This window comes from Rhyacophila brunnea, unplaced genomic scaffold, assembly GCF_057557595.1.
Source record: "Rhyacophila brunnea isolate RB1 unplaced genomic scaffold, BYU_Rbru_1.0 scaffold_22, whole genome shotgun sequence".
Taxonomy (NCBI): Eukaryota; Metazoa; Arthropoda; class Insecta; order Trichoptera; family Rhyacophilidae; genus Rhyacophila; species Rhyacophila brunnea.
In genome coordinates, this window is record NW_028232882.1 from 32,238,295 (window position 1) to 32,258,549 (window position 20,255).

General features: G+C 34.0%; 1 protein-coding gene across 1 annotated transcript in view; it reads right to left on the reverse strand.

Annotated features, from left to right (window-relative positions):
* Positions 1 to 1,004: 1,004 nt before the first annotated feature.
* The window catches only part of LOC147070365 (dopaminechrome tautomerase-like), a 104,843-nt gene continuing 85,592 nt past the window's right edge, over positions 1,005 to 20,255 (reverse strand). The window contains exons 3-5 of the mRNA XM_085949684.1: positions 5,087 to 5,288; positions 3,139 to 3,326; positions 1,005 to 2,100 (exon numbers count right to left, since the gene is read on the reverse strand). Of these exons, the coding sequence (XP_085805810.1) occupies positions 1,151 to 2,100; positions 3,139 to 3,326; positions 5,087 to 5,288 (1,340 nt within the window). The 3' untranslated portion in view covers positions 1,005 to 1,150. The remainder of the gene's footprint in view (positions 2,101 to 3,138; positions 3,327 to 5,086; positions 5,289 to 20,255) is intronic.

Below are 20,255 nucleotides of genomic sequence, written 5' to 3' on the forward strand. Positions count from 1 at the left end.
AAGGTTATATGAAAATACATGATTAATTTTACGAATTTTGTAAGAGAAGCATTTATTATTATAAGCATTAGCGATAAAAAAAAAATTAAAAAAGTACACTACATAAAAGTAATATTGCAATCGAATTAATTATAGGTATACATTATTTTTTTGTAATCTTATGACATTATTGCAAGAAAATTTTCATCATTTAATATCTAAATGTGTTTACTTAATATATCTAGTAGACAAAACTTATTTATTATAATATATAAAAGAAATACTAATTACAAAAATAGCTGATTGTCAAGAATGAGACATTTAAAATAATATATCCCAATTTCCCCGATTATTGCGTTGAACGCACGCGTTGAAATTGTTTGGTTAACCACTCCCTTTTACAGATAATCTTTACAGCCCTCCCCAAAGAATTCTATTTTTATCTTAACTGGTGAAATTGTAAGTGTAATTATTTTTGAATTCACCAAAATATTTATGTAGCTGTTTGTATAATTTTTAAAAAGATAAAGATAAAATTGCACACAAATACATTAGATGGGCCAGTATTATTAGTAATCAAATCAGTATAATTAAAAATAGTAACTATGGAAAGTGATTAGCTTGGCTAGTTATATTTCTTATTGTTCACGTGCTCGTCAACGTCCCCCTATTGGTACTGTGGCCAGAAATGACCTTCCAGATCTCTGCAGAGCCTGCGTATTCAATTATTATACGGTGTCATTTAATGAGGGCACCAGAATTGCCGTAAAACTAGCGCTGCCTTCTACAATATCTTAGATTATCTAAGTTAAACGCAATGGAAAAATCGGGAATACATATTTTATAATACCTAATAATTTACTGAAGATAATAAATATTTACAATGAATCAATACGTAGTTTAAGATGATTTCAAATTGTATTTAGGAATTTATTAATCTATGTCCTAAAAACAGTTAACATGAGAAATAATAGTTGTTAGTTTATTCTTAAAGTAGTCTAAGTATTTATTGAAAGCGAGAAGATGGCTGCATTAAATGCTTCATTTCATTGAAAAGAAACTTTTAAAAGTATAAGAAAATCTGTCAATTCAAAAAACACACAAATCCTGTAGGTATTGTGAAAATTGACTAGCAGAGGCAAAAAAGCAATGAAAAGAATATTATAGTTCATTAATAGCACTCTGGCTCGATTGTATGTGGTCCAAGCAGGGGGTATCGTGGATCACAGACACTTCCTGCGATGGCTTCCTCAGTATACTCCCTCATGATACGGAAATTGATAATCTTTGGATCAAGATTACTATACAAGAAAACTGGAAGTTTGTTACTTAGAATCCAGACACTTTGCTTTTCTTCACCGTCAATTTTCAAATCGTTGGGGAACTCGAGTCTTTCTGCATCCCTTGCCACGATTCCAAGAGCTGATCGCTTGTATGGCTTTCGTGTGTCCCAGCATCCTACAGCATCTTGTGTTACCAAATTGAAGAACATGATGCCGTTTCTGTCAATGGCTGAAGCGGAGCTCTGTCCTCTATATCCTCGGCTTTCACCAGCAAGGCGAATAGTTTTAGCAATTACCGCCAAATCATTAGCAGCTGTTTGGTTTCGTAAAATAGACGCTGGCACCATAAACTCTCTAAAACTTGACATTGGATGGAAGAATAATATTCTGTCGTCATGCCTGTCAACAGGAGTCAAAGCAATACCAAAAACTCCGTCACTCCATTGGAAGTTTATATCGTGGACGGTATAATCGCTGGCCAATGGATCTGGGTAGAACAAATGACTATTGAATCTCCAGAACTTTTCGTCTCTCAGTCTGAAGACAAGAATAGAAAACCTCCATACGTCAGTGAAATAGATATGAGCATCACCACAGTCTTCTCCTCGAATGTCTGCTATAATGTTGCTAAAGAGAGAGTTCTGACGGACGTGTTCTTCTGGGATAGGCCAACGTCCAATGAGAGTGTCTGTGTTCAGATCGAAGGCGAGGAGTTGAGGGGGGCAGATCTGCTTCGCGACTGTGAGGGCTTCTACTTGGCCTGAATCCAAGACCCACAAGCGTCCACAGCGATCGGCGCTTATGCGGAATATTGATGTCAAACCAGAGCAATCACCACCTACAAAAAAAATATTAGGTAAGTTAATTAAGTCTTTTATGTAAAGGGAAAACCTATTGAGAATGAAATGGCTGCCATCTAGGCGCTACTGACTTCGCGACGCCAGCTAGGACAACTCGACTTTGCCAACTGGACTCGGCGTCAATAAAGGTAAACGAAACGCATGAAAAATACATTGACATTACTATTAGAAAAAGTTAGTATGTAATAAGTCTTAAAAAAATGTATTCTTATAAAGCAGAGGTCGCCAATTTTTTGTCACGAAGGAAGCAAGCATTTGTAAAAATATGAATATTTTTTGAGAGTTATAAAAATATATAGAATCGTGTAAGTATTTAAAAAAATGTTAACACAATAGGTAAACTTTTTTTTACTGTAGGTATATAGAACAAATTAAGACTAATTCATGAAAATAGAACTTTTTATCAAAATTTACAAGATTTACAAGTAGAATTGAATGAAACAGTCCCGTGAGAAATCCTTAACCAACACTTGGTTGCATTTTCCATACGAGTAATGTTTTTCCGACGTCTGTTATAGAGAACCCGTCTCGTACCACACTCAGTCTCAATCGAGCGTATCACGAGGCCCTACATTTGGTGTGAAGCATCAGCAGTTTTCCGCACTGGTAATATCTCAGGAGCAGAAACCTAAGACTGAAGTCACCGTGCTCTCAAGTGAGCTTTGACTGATTGTAATGATTTTACTCTAATACAAAGGGCCGTGTTAGAGGAAGGCACAGTAATTAACAAAAAGAAAAGGAAACAGAGAAAATAATGTGGAGACATCTTGCGACATATGTCAGAATGGGATAGCTGTTGAGGTTAGTTTTATGACTAGGTATATTACGTATAGAGTTCTCATCGTGCAGTGCGTAAGGCCAACTGGCCTTTCATCCGGAATATACTACTGTCATACTGAGAAAGAAGACAAAGAATTATAGCATATTTTAAAAATCTCACAATGTCACTTGTTGAATCAATGAATGTTTTTACGCCAATAAAAGGTTTGGTTTAGTAACATTTCTATATTCCTTACTCTTTTTCTGATGATAGGACCAATCAGGATATGGCTTCAGCTTGGGCGAGGGTTCATTGGTAGGCGGCGACCGGGGTACAGTTGCCAGAGTGCATGGTACTCCGGCTTTCCACCGCGGGAAGGTCACGAATACCTTGTCGCCCCAAGCTTCTAGACCCAGGGGTAGCGTATTTATCGGAATAAACTCTCTGAAAATAATATAAAAAATATGGTTATAAAAAACGTGTGCTTCATTAGGTACATATTAATTATTATTATCGAAAAGAATATTCATATTTTATCGAATGGTAATATTACTTAAATGTATATTTTCAGAATCTTTCGGGTTTTCTAATATATATATATCCAAAGAGTTTTGCAGCATTATAGAAAAATGATCTGGGGAGGGGTAGTGCCATCTTTAGATTAATAAAGCCTGAGCATATCTTTTTGCACAAGCAACGAGTGGTCCACTGTTCAGCTGTCAAAATCAGATCCCAGATTGTTTGACATATTGATTCGCCCTTTCTCGTTTCAAATTGAAGAATAAAAAATTCTCAAATCAAATATATTAACTATTAGTGTTATTTATAAATAATATACATTCCTGTTATTTATTAGCTGTCAAAGTCAGACTAGTCTTTCACACAAAAACCGATGGTAATATCGATTTCCAAACAATATGTAGCATTGATCTATGCATTACATTTGTAGGTGTGTTAATGCTAGTGTATTATTTATCATGTAACTCATCTATCCAAATCAAACCATTCCCGGTGTGAACTCGACAGACGCGATAGTATGAGCACTCTATAGAACAATGACAGGTCATCCATAGACAACAACGGGAGGGGCGGAAAAAGTAGGACCAGTCGTTGTGAATGTGTCGGCTTTCTACTTGAGTCGGCAATGGAAGGGGCCTATTTAGAAAAATATCTGTATAATTTTTAATTGATTTTTAAGGCGGCGATAGGGGGCAGGGATAAGAATATCTACCATGTGCCACTGACTTATACATTTACTCCGCCTACTATACATATACCATCAGATTGCCAGGTGTTCGAATTTAGAACTAAGCTCATCTCAGTATAAAAAGTATAAAATACTATGTCAAATGTTAGCATGTGGCGCCCTCACTCAGTGGACAACTTATACTGTTGGATCTATACTACATAGCTTCTGGTCATTACAACCGCGGATTACGGCACTTTTCCTGATAAATTCCCCATGCCCAGGCACTCTAGAGATAAAAACCTAGCCTGTAGGTATAACTTATTGTGTTAACCTGTCATAATTATTAGGATCCTTAGTATCCGTTTGTGCCGTCCGTGCTGTCTTGTCATCACATCGGAATATTAAAGCAAACATAGTATGCCTCAGATAGTTGCAACAATTTAAGGGTTACACGGGTCTTGCATATCGTAGGATGCCGGAAGGTAGGAAGGAATGGGGGCAACCTGTTCATAGGGTGTTTCACAGACAAATCATCCGGGTTACGATCCTCAGTCACGAGGTCCAGACGAAGAACTAGAAAAAGTAACATTCCATTTACCTAAATAATTTGTATTTTTTAGGCTTCTGGGAGGGGGGGGGTCCCGATAAAGTCGTTTTCAAAATTATTTATTTTTTATTATTCGACCATATCCGATCCTAATAAGATCATAATAAGATCATAATATAATCATAATATGACTCCATATTATGGAGTATCCACAGAGTAGACAGATTTTGTTTTTACGAGAAATGGATGTCAGCCACTTGCTCAACCTATTAGGTCCATACTCTGACTCATACACAAATTGAAAGACAATATATTGTGTACTTGCCAGACCCAGAATTCGAAACTGGGACCGACGACGCTATAGGCTGACGCTTAAGCCGTTACTACCAGTGAATAGGGAGGAATTAATAATTTCAATGTTCAATAAATCCATTTTATAGGGTTTTACAAGGTTGAAAAAATACTCACTTTGATTTGATTGCAGCTTGTCGATCAGCGTCAGTTTTGTAGTCAAAGTCCATCAAGTTCCATTGGTAAAGCGTTCTGAGAGGAGACGGTCCTCCTAAATCACGATCAGGATCTGCTGGAGGCACCTGATCTCCGCGATCGCCTCCTACGATGTTGGCAGCCAGGAGGGCTGGCAGCATGCCCAGGATTGCGGACCCTTGGCCTGGAAACAATTAAAAAGTCAAATTAGTCTATTAGTCAAAAATTTATAGCATGTCAATTGCCGAAACGAATGTTCTATCACTCGGCAATTATATTCATGTTCGTGAAGTGACAATTAGTCAGGCTATGGGACTATAATTGTTGATTAGTTCTGCATCTTGGGAGAACAAAAAAACTGATGCTCCCGATTTTTAAGATGGTCAACAGGGACACCCACCCACGACAGCCGCGCAGCTTAAGCGTTGTCCTCTAGCATCGTGGGTCCCAGGTTCGAATCCTGGGTCTGGCAATTACATATATTGTTTTTCAATTTGTGTTTGAATATGGGCCTAATAGGTTGAGCAAGTGGCTGACATCCATTTCTCGTAAAAACAAAATCTGTTAATACAAACCTCCACCCTGTGGAGCCCCATATTATGATCTTATTAGGATCGGACATGGTCAGAGGGAATAACAGGGACACCAAGAATGACAGAGTTCTCATTTATACCGCGCATAAGTCGGAAAAAATACGTGGGTAAATAATATAGATATCTTCTAGTGCATGTTTTCCCAAACTATGGGTCGCGAGCGAATATTGAGTGGGCCCTCGCCACCGTATACATGAAAAAAAATAGGAAGTGATAAATTTGATATTTCATTCAGCTATTTATAATTCCTAAAAATTGAAATAAACTAAACCAACTAGTATGTCACCAAAAGCACGTGAAGAACTCATTGATTTATCAGAAGATACGTCACTGAAAAATAGTTTCAATCGTAAACAGTTAACGAAATTCTGGCTCTTAGTTGCTGATAATTATTATCCTTGCCTGTTCGATGAAGCTATGAAAGTCATCCTCCTCTTTACTACCTCATATCTATGTAAGGGCGGATTTTCGGCTATGGTTAACATTAAAACTAAATACCGAAATAAATTGGATATATCAAACTCACTGCGATTAAAAGTAACTAAAGTTGAAGTTGATGCTAAAACTGTAATGAAGAAAAATAAGAAACAAATACATCCTTCCCATTGAAATAACTTTCTTGCAGGTGTAGGTATTTAAGTAATATTTTTTTTTTATTTAAGTTGTGTTTCTTATTTCAACAGTCTTTCATTCATATTGGTAACGCTTATAATTTTTTTTTTTAAATTTCAATTAGAACAAATAAAACAGCATTAAGTAGTTCCACGACTCGCTACTAGGGAATCTGAGCATTACCAATATGTATGCCCTCTTATCTGTAAGACAGCTAAGAGGTGGGTCCCAAGATTGGAATTTTTTGTTAGATGGGTCGGAGCCCAGTCAACTTTGGGAACCACTGTTCTAGTGTTTATAATACGGTAAGCAAATATACCTAAGAGAAAGTCAGTTGGATAAAGCCACGGATAGTATCCATACAGTCTCATGTAAAGGAGTTTAAATTTTTCTGAATCCTTCGCACGTACTACATCTTTACTGATGCGGGGACCAAAAAATAATCCCACTTTCAAGCTGGCCTTGAACTAAGTAATTATAAAGAACTTTTAATACAATAAGTAACATTCGTAAAAGACACGGGAAGTACGGATGACGCTCAACGCTAATTTTCTAATAGTTAAATAAAACTGGATCTATCAGCTTGACATTTTTAAGGAAACGTAGGAACTGTAGCGTCACGCGCAAATCAGTCCATGATGGGCCTCGGGGCAGAGCACATGCATAATAATACAGTCACGCACAAAATGATTTTTTGAAATGTGTTGTTTTTTTAAATATCTATTATCTTTTCATAATATATATTAGTTCAAACACGTTCAAAAGTGAATAATTACATGGGTTTGGTACAATTTGTCACGGAAAACACTACGCCGGCTCTCACATCTAAATAATTCGCCTCGTCTGCCATAAATCAAATCTTCTAGGAACGTCGTTTCAATGTTGCATATTAAAACCGCGCACATCTACCTAACGAGAGTCGCGCGTAACCTCTCGAAACATATATATATTTGGATGCGGCAAACTGTTGTAGGAATGACTAATTCGTAGGTATGCGTTCTGGCGTCTTCGACTCGCAGCCCGAGGCACATGTAATTTGTTGATGATTTTTTCGAACTAAAAACTCACATTCGACCAATCTGCGGAGCTCCATTTGGCAACGTGTGTTGTGTGAATAACAATGATATTTCATCGACGTATTCGACATGTTGCAGACGAGAATTTTGACATAGCTGTTTCATTATGCAGTTATTAACTATTTTTCATATTTGAAGTTTTTTATGTGTTCTTTATTGTGCATGTTCACTTTGCGTCCACCTAATCATTTTGCAATCTAACGTCATAATGTTCTTGTATTAATGCGAGACTCTTTAAATGTTTATTCATTTGCTCACATTTCAGAGCAGTCTGTTTGCTTTGTGCATACAAAGTAAATTACAGAAAATGAAAGTGTCTCATAAAAGTTAATGCACTTTATAAATTACAAAAAATTACGTTTTCTGAAACAATGCCAACAACAAAAAACTGCATAATTTACGAATAGTTTAGTCTGCCTGCATATTCATCCAATTTGGCCAAATGCAATTTTCAATTTTAGCTTGTAACCACTTGTAACTATGTATGTTTTGTTTTTTTTTTAAATATATTATTACTTGGAGTACCTACACTATTTCATTCCCGGAAAGACTTCGTAACCGGCTCGCACATCAAAATTTCGTCTCGTCTGCAACGTGTCGAATACCTCGATGTGACGTCATCGTTATTTAAAAAAACACGTTGCTAAAGGGAGCTCCACAGTTTGGTCGAATGCGACTTCTTAGTTTGAAAAAAAAACATCTAGTGCTGCAGGCATTGATATACTACTGGATGAATCATATGCTTCTTAAAATGACGCCCGATTTTCAGCGACTCGGCCAGTGTTAAAACTTACTGTTTTAATATCAGCGGACTTAACTCGATATAAGCTCACTTAATATTTGTCTCGAAAACGACCTGGCAATAATTATGAGTTAGCCCGATCGAGCTTGCATCTTACTCTAACTAATAGTCAGCGCATGACGACTTGCTCTGTCCGCTCAGACATGAATTTTTGGTAGCTTGCAAGCTTTGGGTTGCAGACACCCTTAGGGTCACTATTCCAAGAACGCAAATTTAGTTTTACAGCCAGGGCAATACGGGTGAAATTCGGGAATCCATGTTAACGGTCTTAACGCATTATACCTACAAGGAAATATTATAAGACGATATTCATAATATCTTCTTTTGTGGTACATTTTTAAAATGATAGTATATCAATGGCTGCAGGCTATCCACAAATCGCATGCATCTAGGGGGCTGCGAGTCGAAGACGCCAGAACGCATATACACACCTACGAATTGGTTATTTCTATATCGGTTCGACGGTCGCCGCATCCAAATATCTATACGTTTCGAGAGGTTACGTGCGACTGTCGCTAGGTACATAGATGTGCGGTGTTCATATGCAACATCGGATCAACGTTCCTAGAAAGTTTCATTTATGGCTGTGCGGGAGACGGGCGATTATAGGTGTGAGTGCTGGCTTATAGGTACAGATTGCTTGATGAAACACATCTGTCAAAATCTGATGCGTGGACGAGTCACGTTTAGTACAAATACAAAAACTTATATGTATATGTCTGAGATGTTGTATAAAAAATTTAATGAATTTTCGAATTATTGAGTTTCAAATTAATAGTGTTCTATATGTTTTTTTTTGCGATATCACTTCCGGTCAATCGTAACTTCCGATTGCATTTATTAGATACGACATTCAAAATGAAATCTAATGTTTTAAATATTATATTTTTTTATATCGCCATTAAAATGCAAGATTGTGCTGATGTTTTATTAAATTATTAGTTTTACTCAATAAACCGATCATAAACCATTTTTATTGTTGATAAATAAATAATGATTATATGCAAACGGCTTTTGTAATAATTGTGTTAAGGTTTTTATGAGTGAAAAATGAACCAAAATTATTCGTTTACTTCCTAAATCAATATACCTACCTATTGCGTACCTATGCTTACATTTTTTCACGTTCAAGGCGAGGCTAATTTTCGACATGCAATTTGCATTTTTACCGTAGAGAATAGATTTTTAACCAATTTTTTTATGAGAAGCTTTGATATTATCAATTTTTCGGCTGGTACTATTATTATTATTATTATCATTATTATTATTATTATTATTAATAGTAAAATAGTGAACATGTAAAATTCTACGAAATATTCCTTTGGATTAGCAGAAAGGTGTTCTAGGGGGTTGGGAGCACCCATGTCAACGTGTATAATTGAATCACTTATAATTTAAAGAACATAAGTCACAAAATTCAAAATTTTGGATTATTCTAAAAAAATATTTTCAATAAATATCTACCATTCTACATTAAAACAACTTCAGCCAAACACACCTTTGGTATAGAACCAAGACAAAATAAAACTGTTGACATTTAAAACTACATAAGTCCTATGATAAATTTAGGGGGGGTTCCTCGTTGGAAAACGTAAGTGCGATTAGCTGCACAGGAGGGGATTGTTAAATCACAGTTTTAACACGAGGAAAATTAGTTCTTGTTCGTCAGTAGTATTGCGTAGTTTTCATTCTGTATATATTGTCCTATCCTATCCTATCTTTGGTATGTGGTGGATGGAAAAAATTTGGACTCGACCATTCATTGGAAGTCTTGTAGAACATATATTTTGTATGCGGGATGGCAGAATTACAGAAACAATGCCTACTTGTAAGGCCTATTCTCAAGGTTATGTACCAATAAACAAGAAAAAAATGAATGATATAAAAAACTTGATAAACTATATTTTTTTATCCAACAGCACTTACAGCAGTTACAATGAAATAATCAACCGAAAACGATAGAAAGTGAAGAAAGACACGAAATCGAAGTTGTAGATTAAATGTGTTATTAATTATTAATGTAATTAAATAAATTTATTAAAAATGATAATAAAAGTAGTTTTCCAAGTTATGTAGGTAAAATTAAAGTTATTATTATAGTATATTTTTTGCCAGCCATTTGTCCAGCATTTTTAAACAGCTCTCTCTAGGTGATTTTTCTTTAAAAATTAAAGATTTTTTTATATAATCTAATGTGTTTCATTTATTGTACCTATAAGCTCACATTTTTTTATATTTTTTACATTTTTTTTAGTGAAATAAACAGTTTTAAATACTCTAAATTCTCCAAGAATAACGCGTCATTTGGTTTCAATGTAATACTGCCATCAGCTGTTACTTACCAACACAAAAGCTCGCGCGATAATGTAATGTAAACTGTATACGTACAATTTACATGTAACCACGTTGAGTGAATGGGTGAAAACAACCGCACACGATGGCCGAGTGGCTTACGCATCAGCTTGCAATGTCGTTGGTCCCAGGTTCGAATCCTGGATCTTGCAAGTACGCATATTTTTTTTTGAATTTGTGTATGAGTCAGAGAATGGACCTAATAGGCTGAGCAAGTGGCTGACATCCATTTCTTGTGAAAACAAAATCCGTTAATACAAACCTTCACTCTGTGGAGGCCCATATGATCTTATTAGGATCAGATATGGTCGGAAAACAAACCCTCCCATATGAACATCTGTACATTTTTGACATCATTAGCGAGCGGTTAAAAACTTACTAGATGTAGTATACGTAAAAAAAAACAGATTTAAAAGGATATTGTTTGGAGAAAGTTTGTATTATTATAATTTCACCTACAATAATGTAATTAAACAAAATATATTAGAGATACGTGTAGTTTCCCGTGCGTGAGACAGATACAACTGCTTGTCACGTTGTAAACAGTATACCTACTAATGTAGCAACATGCTCGTATGCCTACGTGAAAGGCAGTTTTTTTTAAACAAAAAATAGTTATCTATGTCAACATTAAATTTCAGTTTGACCATTTTAGATTAAATTTATAATACCGAATCGTGAATAGGCAATAATTTTACCCCAGGGCTGTCAATTCCGGTGTGATATATTATGAGGTTAAATGTGCACATTGCATATAATATTATCAACGTATATACGGACATGCGTGAGCTAAAATAATATATGTACTTATTATAGAAACATAGTCGGCAATATTAATGAACAGGTAAACTTTACTGTTCAAGGCCTAATGGGGATTATTAACACACTAAGGGAGTTCGCATACAGCATATACAGATAATAAATAAAATTTCGATAGGCTATATACGCAGGGTTTTGAATGTGCGCTGTCCTACGAAAATGAACCACGCATTATAGACGTGTATAATTAATAGTGTGTGTAATAGACTAATATTAAATTAGTGTCAATGTATAAACCGAAAGCAGTTATCAGTATTCGACGTATGACGTATTCTTGATACGCGATTAAATTTATCTCGCCTTCTTCCTTACTCGAGATCGGCTCCCTGCTTCTCCTTACCCGTTAGGTATTTCAGTTCCCATTATTTCTGAGTGCATACAGATACTCAATATAATGTTAACTCAAAATTTCAATAAACTCTCTTGCGCAAATCAGAAAGCAGTGAAATTTCTGAAAAATTTCAGAAAACGTATGTATTAGGTAGTATCTATCTGCTGGGTTTGAATTTTATTGTAGAGAGGCACAAACGACATGTGTTTGAATCACACTCGCACAAAGATTTTTTTCTAGGATTTTTATTGAATATTATACGTGGTTGATGGGCCAAATCCAGAATGCCACGGTTCTTCCACTGGCACCTCAAGTCCTGCGTGCCGCTGAATGCCAAGAGATGAAGTCAAGTCGTGGAGAATACTGTCAGACAGCCAAATGAATCAGATCACATTCCTAAGTCATGAAGAAGTATAGTTTGTTGTGATCCAAATTAGTCAATAAACAATAATTGTTTTATAAATTTAATAAGTGTGTATTTTTCTCCTCATTGTGTCTATAATCAGATGTCGATCTTGGCCGCAACACGAAGATATTTATAAGTATATTTTTATTGTTGCGATAAATGATGTTAGGCATTTGATCGGGCTGGAATCCGAGTAACATGACTTCATATTATATAATGATTGTTAATTTTCTTTAATATCAGTATCACAGCGAGGATTCTAGCTACGATTACATAGCACTGTATTGTGTAAACTGTAAAGGACGGAAGCACGGATAGGAATGCAAAGATACGTAGAAGAGCATGGACTTTGTACTTTTGAAAATGGTCGCTGAGACGTTCATAGGTATAACATTATCATAATCAAAAGTTGATAGGTAATAATTTTTTGAACAATGTGAATTGGTCCATACGTGCAATAGTTGTTTGCGACGATACATTTTGCGATTATTGTCGAACGAGAACTTCTAACACGTGTTAAAACTGAGAACTAACAATCCCCACCAGTGCAGTTAATAGCACTTCCATTTTCAAATGTGGAACGCCCCCAAACACCTATATCATTTCATTTTATGCTCCCGCTCCCGCTCCCAGATCTAGTAATTTACGTAATTTGAAGCTTTTTATAAAAAGCCTAAAACGATCAGGAGTGATGTTAGAATTATTATTAGCAAACTTTTGGTCTATTGCAAAGAAGAAAAAGAGTTGAATCTTAAAGAAAAGCCGATACATTATTTAAACACGTCTCAAGCACGCGTCACCGCCATGGCAGGTACGTCACTGAGGGGAATGTGACGACTGGACAATTGGACGCCGCACTATCGTAGACACGTGTAGACGAGGAATTTTAATCATTTTCTATCTACTACCTAGTAGTTTGAATTCATTTTACTCTTAAAATAATGTATTCTTTATCGCGGATTGAGAATTACCAAGCCTAAGGCTTTATATAAAATAAAAAAACTCTTTTTTCGTTGGAACTTAAACATATGCACGATTAAATCATTGTTTACGTCTGCATATTTACATTTTCACCAACTATTAAATCATAATATAATCATTTATACTATATACTATATATTGATACTAAATATTTTTTTTAAAGTACCTATAAGTACCTAACGTCTATTTATTTTCGAATTCTGTGGCGTCCAGTTGTCCGGTGCCAAATCGTCCTAGACCCTCACTGAGAAGTCTTCTATATGCGACTAAAGCGACTTCCTACTATCGCCGATTTCTTGTTGTCGGACAGTAGGTGTATTTCGATACACGCACGTCTATCATAGTGTCTACCAAATATGCTTTTTAAACTTTATACGTATTTTTGGTGTATATTTTATCAAGCGGTAGTTAATGTGTTAGCAAAATCTATTACCCAATCAATATTGTCGATATAAATCTATTTCGTACCAAAATGTTAACATACTTAATAATTTTAAAACAAACTGATATACTTAAGTAAAAGGAAGTTAGGAATATTTTGACGAGAGGTGGTCAACTAAAGGTTTGCGTACTGTAAGAATTTTCATTTTTTCATGGTATTATGGTAAACCAGCGCATCTATTCTATACACAAGACTACTATCAGCAGTTACGGAGGGTAATTTTTCATATTTTTGTATTGAGATATTATAATAATTGTTACATTAAATTAGCCGTCTTAACAGTCAAAATCTCGATTTAAGAGTTAGCACAGCCAAGAGAGGTGCTGTTAAAAACATAGCACTTATTGTAACAATTACAACTAACTTATTGTAAAAATTATAATACGAAAAACTACCCTCGATAGCCGCCGAAAGCAGTTTTGTGTATATAATGGATGCGCAGGAATAGATGAATACTCTCTGATACCCACTCCATGCACATAACATTAAACTCTCAAGGTTGAATGAAGTACAGAAGAAGTTTCATTAAGGGTTGAAGTGCCGTGTGAAGGTCGAAAATAAATAATTTAGGGTAGGTATATTTGCAAGCTTAGCATAGATAAACTGTATAATTTGTAGAAAAAACGTATATGTCATTATGATAATTTGTCTTTTCCCATTTTATAAATTAATATTTAATGATCGATTAAAATCAATTAACACCTTTAAAGAGTATTGTTGTAAACGTCGTCGTGTTAAAATTGAGAATAAATCCATATTTGGTATATCAGCGCATCTATTCTATACACAAGGCTGGTTTATCATATTTATGTATTGAGGTATTATAATTGTTACAATAAGTTAGCCGTGTAAACTACTGTTTCTATCGCTCTAAAAATTAACACAGCCACGAAATGGGCAGTTAAATCATATAACTTTTTGACAGTTTAGAGACAGTGAACTTACTGTAACAATTAACCGCCTCAATACATAAATATGATAAACTACTGTCGATGGCCGCTGATAGCCGCCTTGTGTATAGAATAGACCCATTGATCACATATATTATGGTATTAGCAGTTTTTCAAATTATTATTTTGTCAAAACACCCATCATATCTTCAATTTTAATCAATTTTGAGAGATTATAGTCAAATAATATTATATTCGGTAAACTATTCAATGGAGTTTGTAATCGATTCGCAAGTTTGGAGAAATAAATAATAATAATAGAAAAATTTTATGAGAGTTTAACTATTTAATATATTATTATCTGAAGATGTGACTCGCAATTATTGAAGTGCTAGAAATTAGACAAATACATGTACATCCATGACCAAGTTGAGTAAATCGATTTCAAACATAAACGATACGATTGCAAATTCTACATACTTAACTGTTTATAGCATTCTCTAAACGAGGTCGTGTTTTCAAATGATGTATTATTATCATTCCAATACTAAAATGTTTATAATGTTTTTAGTAGGTATTTGAAGGAGGACTTTTTTCCCTTTCTCATCGTCACCCTCATGAGTAAGGATGGTGAACACTCCGGAATTGGTACTGTGAGGTCCTGGATATGCTTTTTTCATATGCAAGCCTTGTGGTGAATGCTATTGTTTTTTTTTTGTAAATTCCTTCACTTGATAATCATACTACATCGCTTGTTTGCCAGGCACATTGTCCAGAACACTTAAATGTTAATTGTACGTAAAACATTTCACCGAGGCACACTACGCCGTGAGCTTTCTATCGCAAAGAGATGACCGTCTCTATACTGTCTCCAATATTATTAGATTCAATATGAACATTAATTCAATTTTCATAGCTGATTTTGGAAAAATTCAAGAATGAAAACCTAACCTAACCTAAAAAATAATCCAGTATATCAGGTATTTTCAAAAATTGTTTGCTGCTGGCTTCCTGTAAAGTGTAAAGTAAACCGACAAGAACCGTATTGTATTTCGACATACATACAGTCAGTAGGTACTATACGACCCAAAGAGGTTGGACGGTCTTTAATATACGGCCATATATTTTCGGTACAACATTTCACGGTAAAGTGTGATACGGCAAACTGCATATGTACAAGTTTCCGGACACGGTCCACAACACGTCGGCCAGAAGGATCATAAGTCAGGGCAAAACGTTGGAATTACATAGGTTGCTTTTGAAAGAATATGAATATTTAAAACACAATGTTAACATTACATAATGCTTGTAATTTTTCATATAAATCAGTTATATGCTTTCATATATTATAATATATAACTATTTTTTTTAAATTATACGTTACTTGCATTAATTTATTCTTTACAATTTCAATTATTAATCCAATGTTACTTGCATACATTTTTTTTCATTACAAAAATACCAAAAGAAAAGAGTTAGAATTATGTTTGCGACAACTGACAATATGTATAATAAATATATATGAACACAGTGATTTATGAAGTAGTGAACCATTTCAATCCTTCACCATATAAACTTTCCAAGCGTTCAAGGTTTTCTTAAACATTTTAACTTAAAACACACGACAATATATTATTAATCACCGATATTTTTTATCAAATAGGTACCTATATCACTAAGCACACCTGCTGAACTTAAATCCGTGAGTTTTATTGTTTTTCAAAAGTCTGTCGAGTCTTAAAATATAACACTGCCTAAGTAATATAATATATTATACATATACGGCAGTGGCGAAGGGTGGATGTAGGCTGTTAAGATTCAACATAAATAGTGCACACTAAAATTTGTCAGTTATATCTATTTGTTTTTATTAAACTAAGAATACAATTTGCAGTTTGTGCCGGTTAGTTTTTAAAATGAAATTAAGTCCTGCCAAACCAAATCATAATAATTTAGGTATGCTATGGGCGACCCGATAAAAATATTGCACACTTTTTCAGTCATACTTATTTATTAATCTGTTTTTATTGAATTAAGAATACTTATTACAGATGGTGTTGTATTTTTTAATTCATTAATCCCTGTCTAAACCAAAAATAAGAAATAAAAATATTCTTCTATCTATAAAATATCTAAGTATGATTTTAATGGCATAATTTTAGATATTTTTTCACCTAAGTTATTATGGTTGGTATAAGCAGGATTTAATTGCTTTTTAAAAACTAACCACCACTATACAAATATGTATGCTTGAAAAAGTTTAGTGTTCACTATTTATATCGTATCTTAACAGCTTACCTCCACCCTTTGCCACTCCTAGATTGTCTAAGTTAATCGATGTGATTTTGTGTGATTGGGTAAAGAATTGCAGAGATATTATGTTATTATTCCTACCAATCATATCGTTCTGTGATTATTTTTACATGCGTTACCATGGTTATTTGGTAAATTAAAAAAAGCACTTTGATTGTTTAAAGCTAAATAATTTTTTACTTACGCATTTTAAATACTTCAAAACACCTGTGAACTTTATAATACTTATATCACGATATATGCAAACACATCTATTACTAACTACAAACTTCACTCTTAATACACATTACATCGGCGCGAAGACGGTCAAATTGTACTGAATTAAATAAGTAATCATTAAATTTATTGAAGTTGATTCAATCGGTAAAGCAGATTTCCCCACCATATCAGCTGTGATGTTATCCTTGTATTCGTCCCTGATACGTTTACATACAATATTTAAACCGATTCGCAATGCAAAATAATTTTGTTTAAGTGCATTATTTATTTATTTATTTACCTTGATGTGTACAAAAGTAATCAGAAACAGACAAATCAATCTGACTTGTATTATTATGTTATTTTTTAAACTAATACTAACAAAAAATCTACTATATTCATTTATCTAGTACTTACCTACGTAACTATAAGTGTGCCTAATAGAAATTCTAATTAATTATCGGTTATTAGTTGGTTTTGTTTATTGCTTATCATATTAAGTTATCGAAGGTCACAATAAAAACGTACAAGTCTCCGTTGACTAACTAGGTCACGCAGTCATATTTAATGGATCGTTTCGTTAGGGTAGTTGGTCAGGGTTCAAATTGGACCGGAGCACCATTCCGGTTCATGAAATCCCCAAAATTGTCACTCCGTCTCGTGGACAAATTAATTTGACAATCTGAGCTAGATAGGCCCTATAACAAAAAATTTAACACACTTATTTTTATATTCTTACATAAAATTAGATAACTAATTCCCTACTTACTTATGATAATATTTTCAGAAAATTATTTAGCGCTACGGTTCATAAAAAAAAATCATTTAGAGCGCTGTGGTTAGTGCAACAAGTCTCAAAACGTGTATTATAAGGGTCAGGAAAACTCTCAGAGAGATTACGTGACCCGAGAACTACAAGGTTCTATGTGTCGATTTTTGGCCAAACTAAAGTAATAATGAGGCAGTCTTCACATCGCATTATCTAAATGCTACATTAATATAAAGTCGATATTTCTTATAATTTTTCATTAACACCCAATACTACCTAGTTCTATGTGCACTTTACAAAATATCTGTGGTACTACAGAGTTCTATCAAAATCTAGAAAGATTCGTCGATTCTACAAAGTTCTATGTGCTTTGTCGTTTCGCGGTTGTGAATAGATTTAAAGTTGTTAAAATGGTTTTATTTGCAAAATGAAGGGTAACATTTTATTGTTTTATATTTTAAATTTATTAATATTGGCCCACGTGAGCCACGTAGGTCAAAATGGAGATTTTATGGTATTTTCAGAGCATACGCCTGGGCATTAATTCTTAAACGTTGTAGATAATCTATTTATATAATTTTGAAGCCTTATTATCCTTTATATTTATTTTAGATATGTGATGACTGCATAAAGTATTTTTATTACATAAAATAGTATTCTTTTAAACCTCTCGATCTAATGTTTTAGAATATAGTCATATTTCAGTACATCCATGTGCAGTGGCGTTAAGATTTTTTAGAGTTATTAATTTTTAAACGCATTTATAAAACCATTAGTAAAATTGTTAACATTATATAGTGAAATATTTACGATACAAAATTATATTTATAATATCTGTGATCCCAAATGCAGCAATAATAATATTGTTGAATATAATATTTACATAATTTGGAACATATCAGTACCTAACTCCAATGAAAGTGAGTTTAGTCCCGCTCCAAACAAACGTTTTTTTTTCAAAAAAATTGTCTATCTCTTTCAGATTGTTTTTTTTCATTTTTTTATAAGTGTAAATTAATTACTATATTATGATATTGTACAAAACAGTGTAGATGTTCCATAATAAACTGGTGTCAGCTAATAGTACTTACTTTTATTTAATGAAATTTGTATCGTACCCACTTATGTTTAAGCGAATCTGAGTCGAGGCGACCGCAATTGCAAACCGTGAATCCTTACCGGTTGTCCTCCTTACATGGTAATAGAGATTCGATTAACTGGTAACCGGTTTACCGGAAAATTATTGTATTTTTCGGTTTATCAACTGATCGGTTATAATACATCATGAATATGAGGGTATTTTTTACCACGTTTTTATTAGCTCGTATTCTTGTTTGTCCAGTACAATTTTTTTCTTGTTATATGTAACACTCATCCTTATATGTAACACTACACTGATCATGGAATATGCTATGACACGTTGTCGTCTGCAGGAATTTATATTGTTTGTTATATCAGTCATGATCAATTTTGTAAATCTAACAAAAACGCTAGCCTTATAAACCAATTCGGTAATTGTGCCGCAGAGGTGGACACGAGCTTATATATATATATATATATATATATATATATATATATATATATATATATATATTACGAAAACAGTTTATTCCATGTAGACGATTATTATAATAAATGCCTTTTTCTGCCGGCGCACCAACTTTTCGATCCAATAATCGTTAATTGAAAATTTGAAATTTTCATTCATTTTGATACACCATTATCACAAACTAAGATTATATGAGATAATATTAGGTTGAAATAGGTTAGATTAGGTTAGGTTAGGTTTGGTTTGGTCTAAAAAGAAAGTTGTAAAATCTCACGTCTACCTCTGCGGCACATTTACCACCAATTCTCTCAAAATCCTCAGGCGGAGATGTAGCAAGGTGTTTTAGCAGCCAAGGCAGTAAACAAAGCTTGTACATCTGCACATTTGTACTTGTACTACTTATATTATGCTCATATGTGTTCGTGTATCATTAAATAATACGAATTAAATAATTATCAGTAAGTAATAGATAATCTAGTAAGTGTTTTGAAAATGTACTGTCGCCTAAAACTGAACAAAAACTTTAAGTTTACTCTGTGTTAGTTTACCTAACCTAACCTTACAAAGGTGATAAAATTAAAATATAAACAATAATCGAAAAGTCTTTTTATATCAAATAAAAAGTGAGGAAATTTGCACCTCAGGCGATTTAAAAAAATGATAAAATATTATTTTTTATCGTAATCATTAGAAGAATATTTTTTCCTTTAATTTGGTCGATTCGGGATGAAATTTCCCTTTCTTTAATGGTCGGTGCTCCCAGTTTGAGAAGCAGTGGCCTATTGCTTGTAACGACACTTTTGATATCTTTTTCAAATGTGGACAGAATTATTTACTAATAGTCAGGAGCAATTCGCTCAGCACACTGAGTATTTGCTCTTGATTAAATACGCTTTGGAATATATTTTTTATTATTAGACGCGCGATTTGAACCGGCATTCACGGCTTTAGAGACCATCACAATTATTTTTCCACAGTGGGCCTTAAGTAGTACCCACTTGTTACATGTATTTACAGT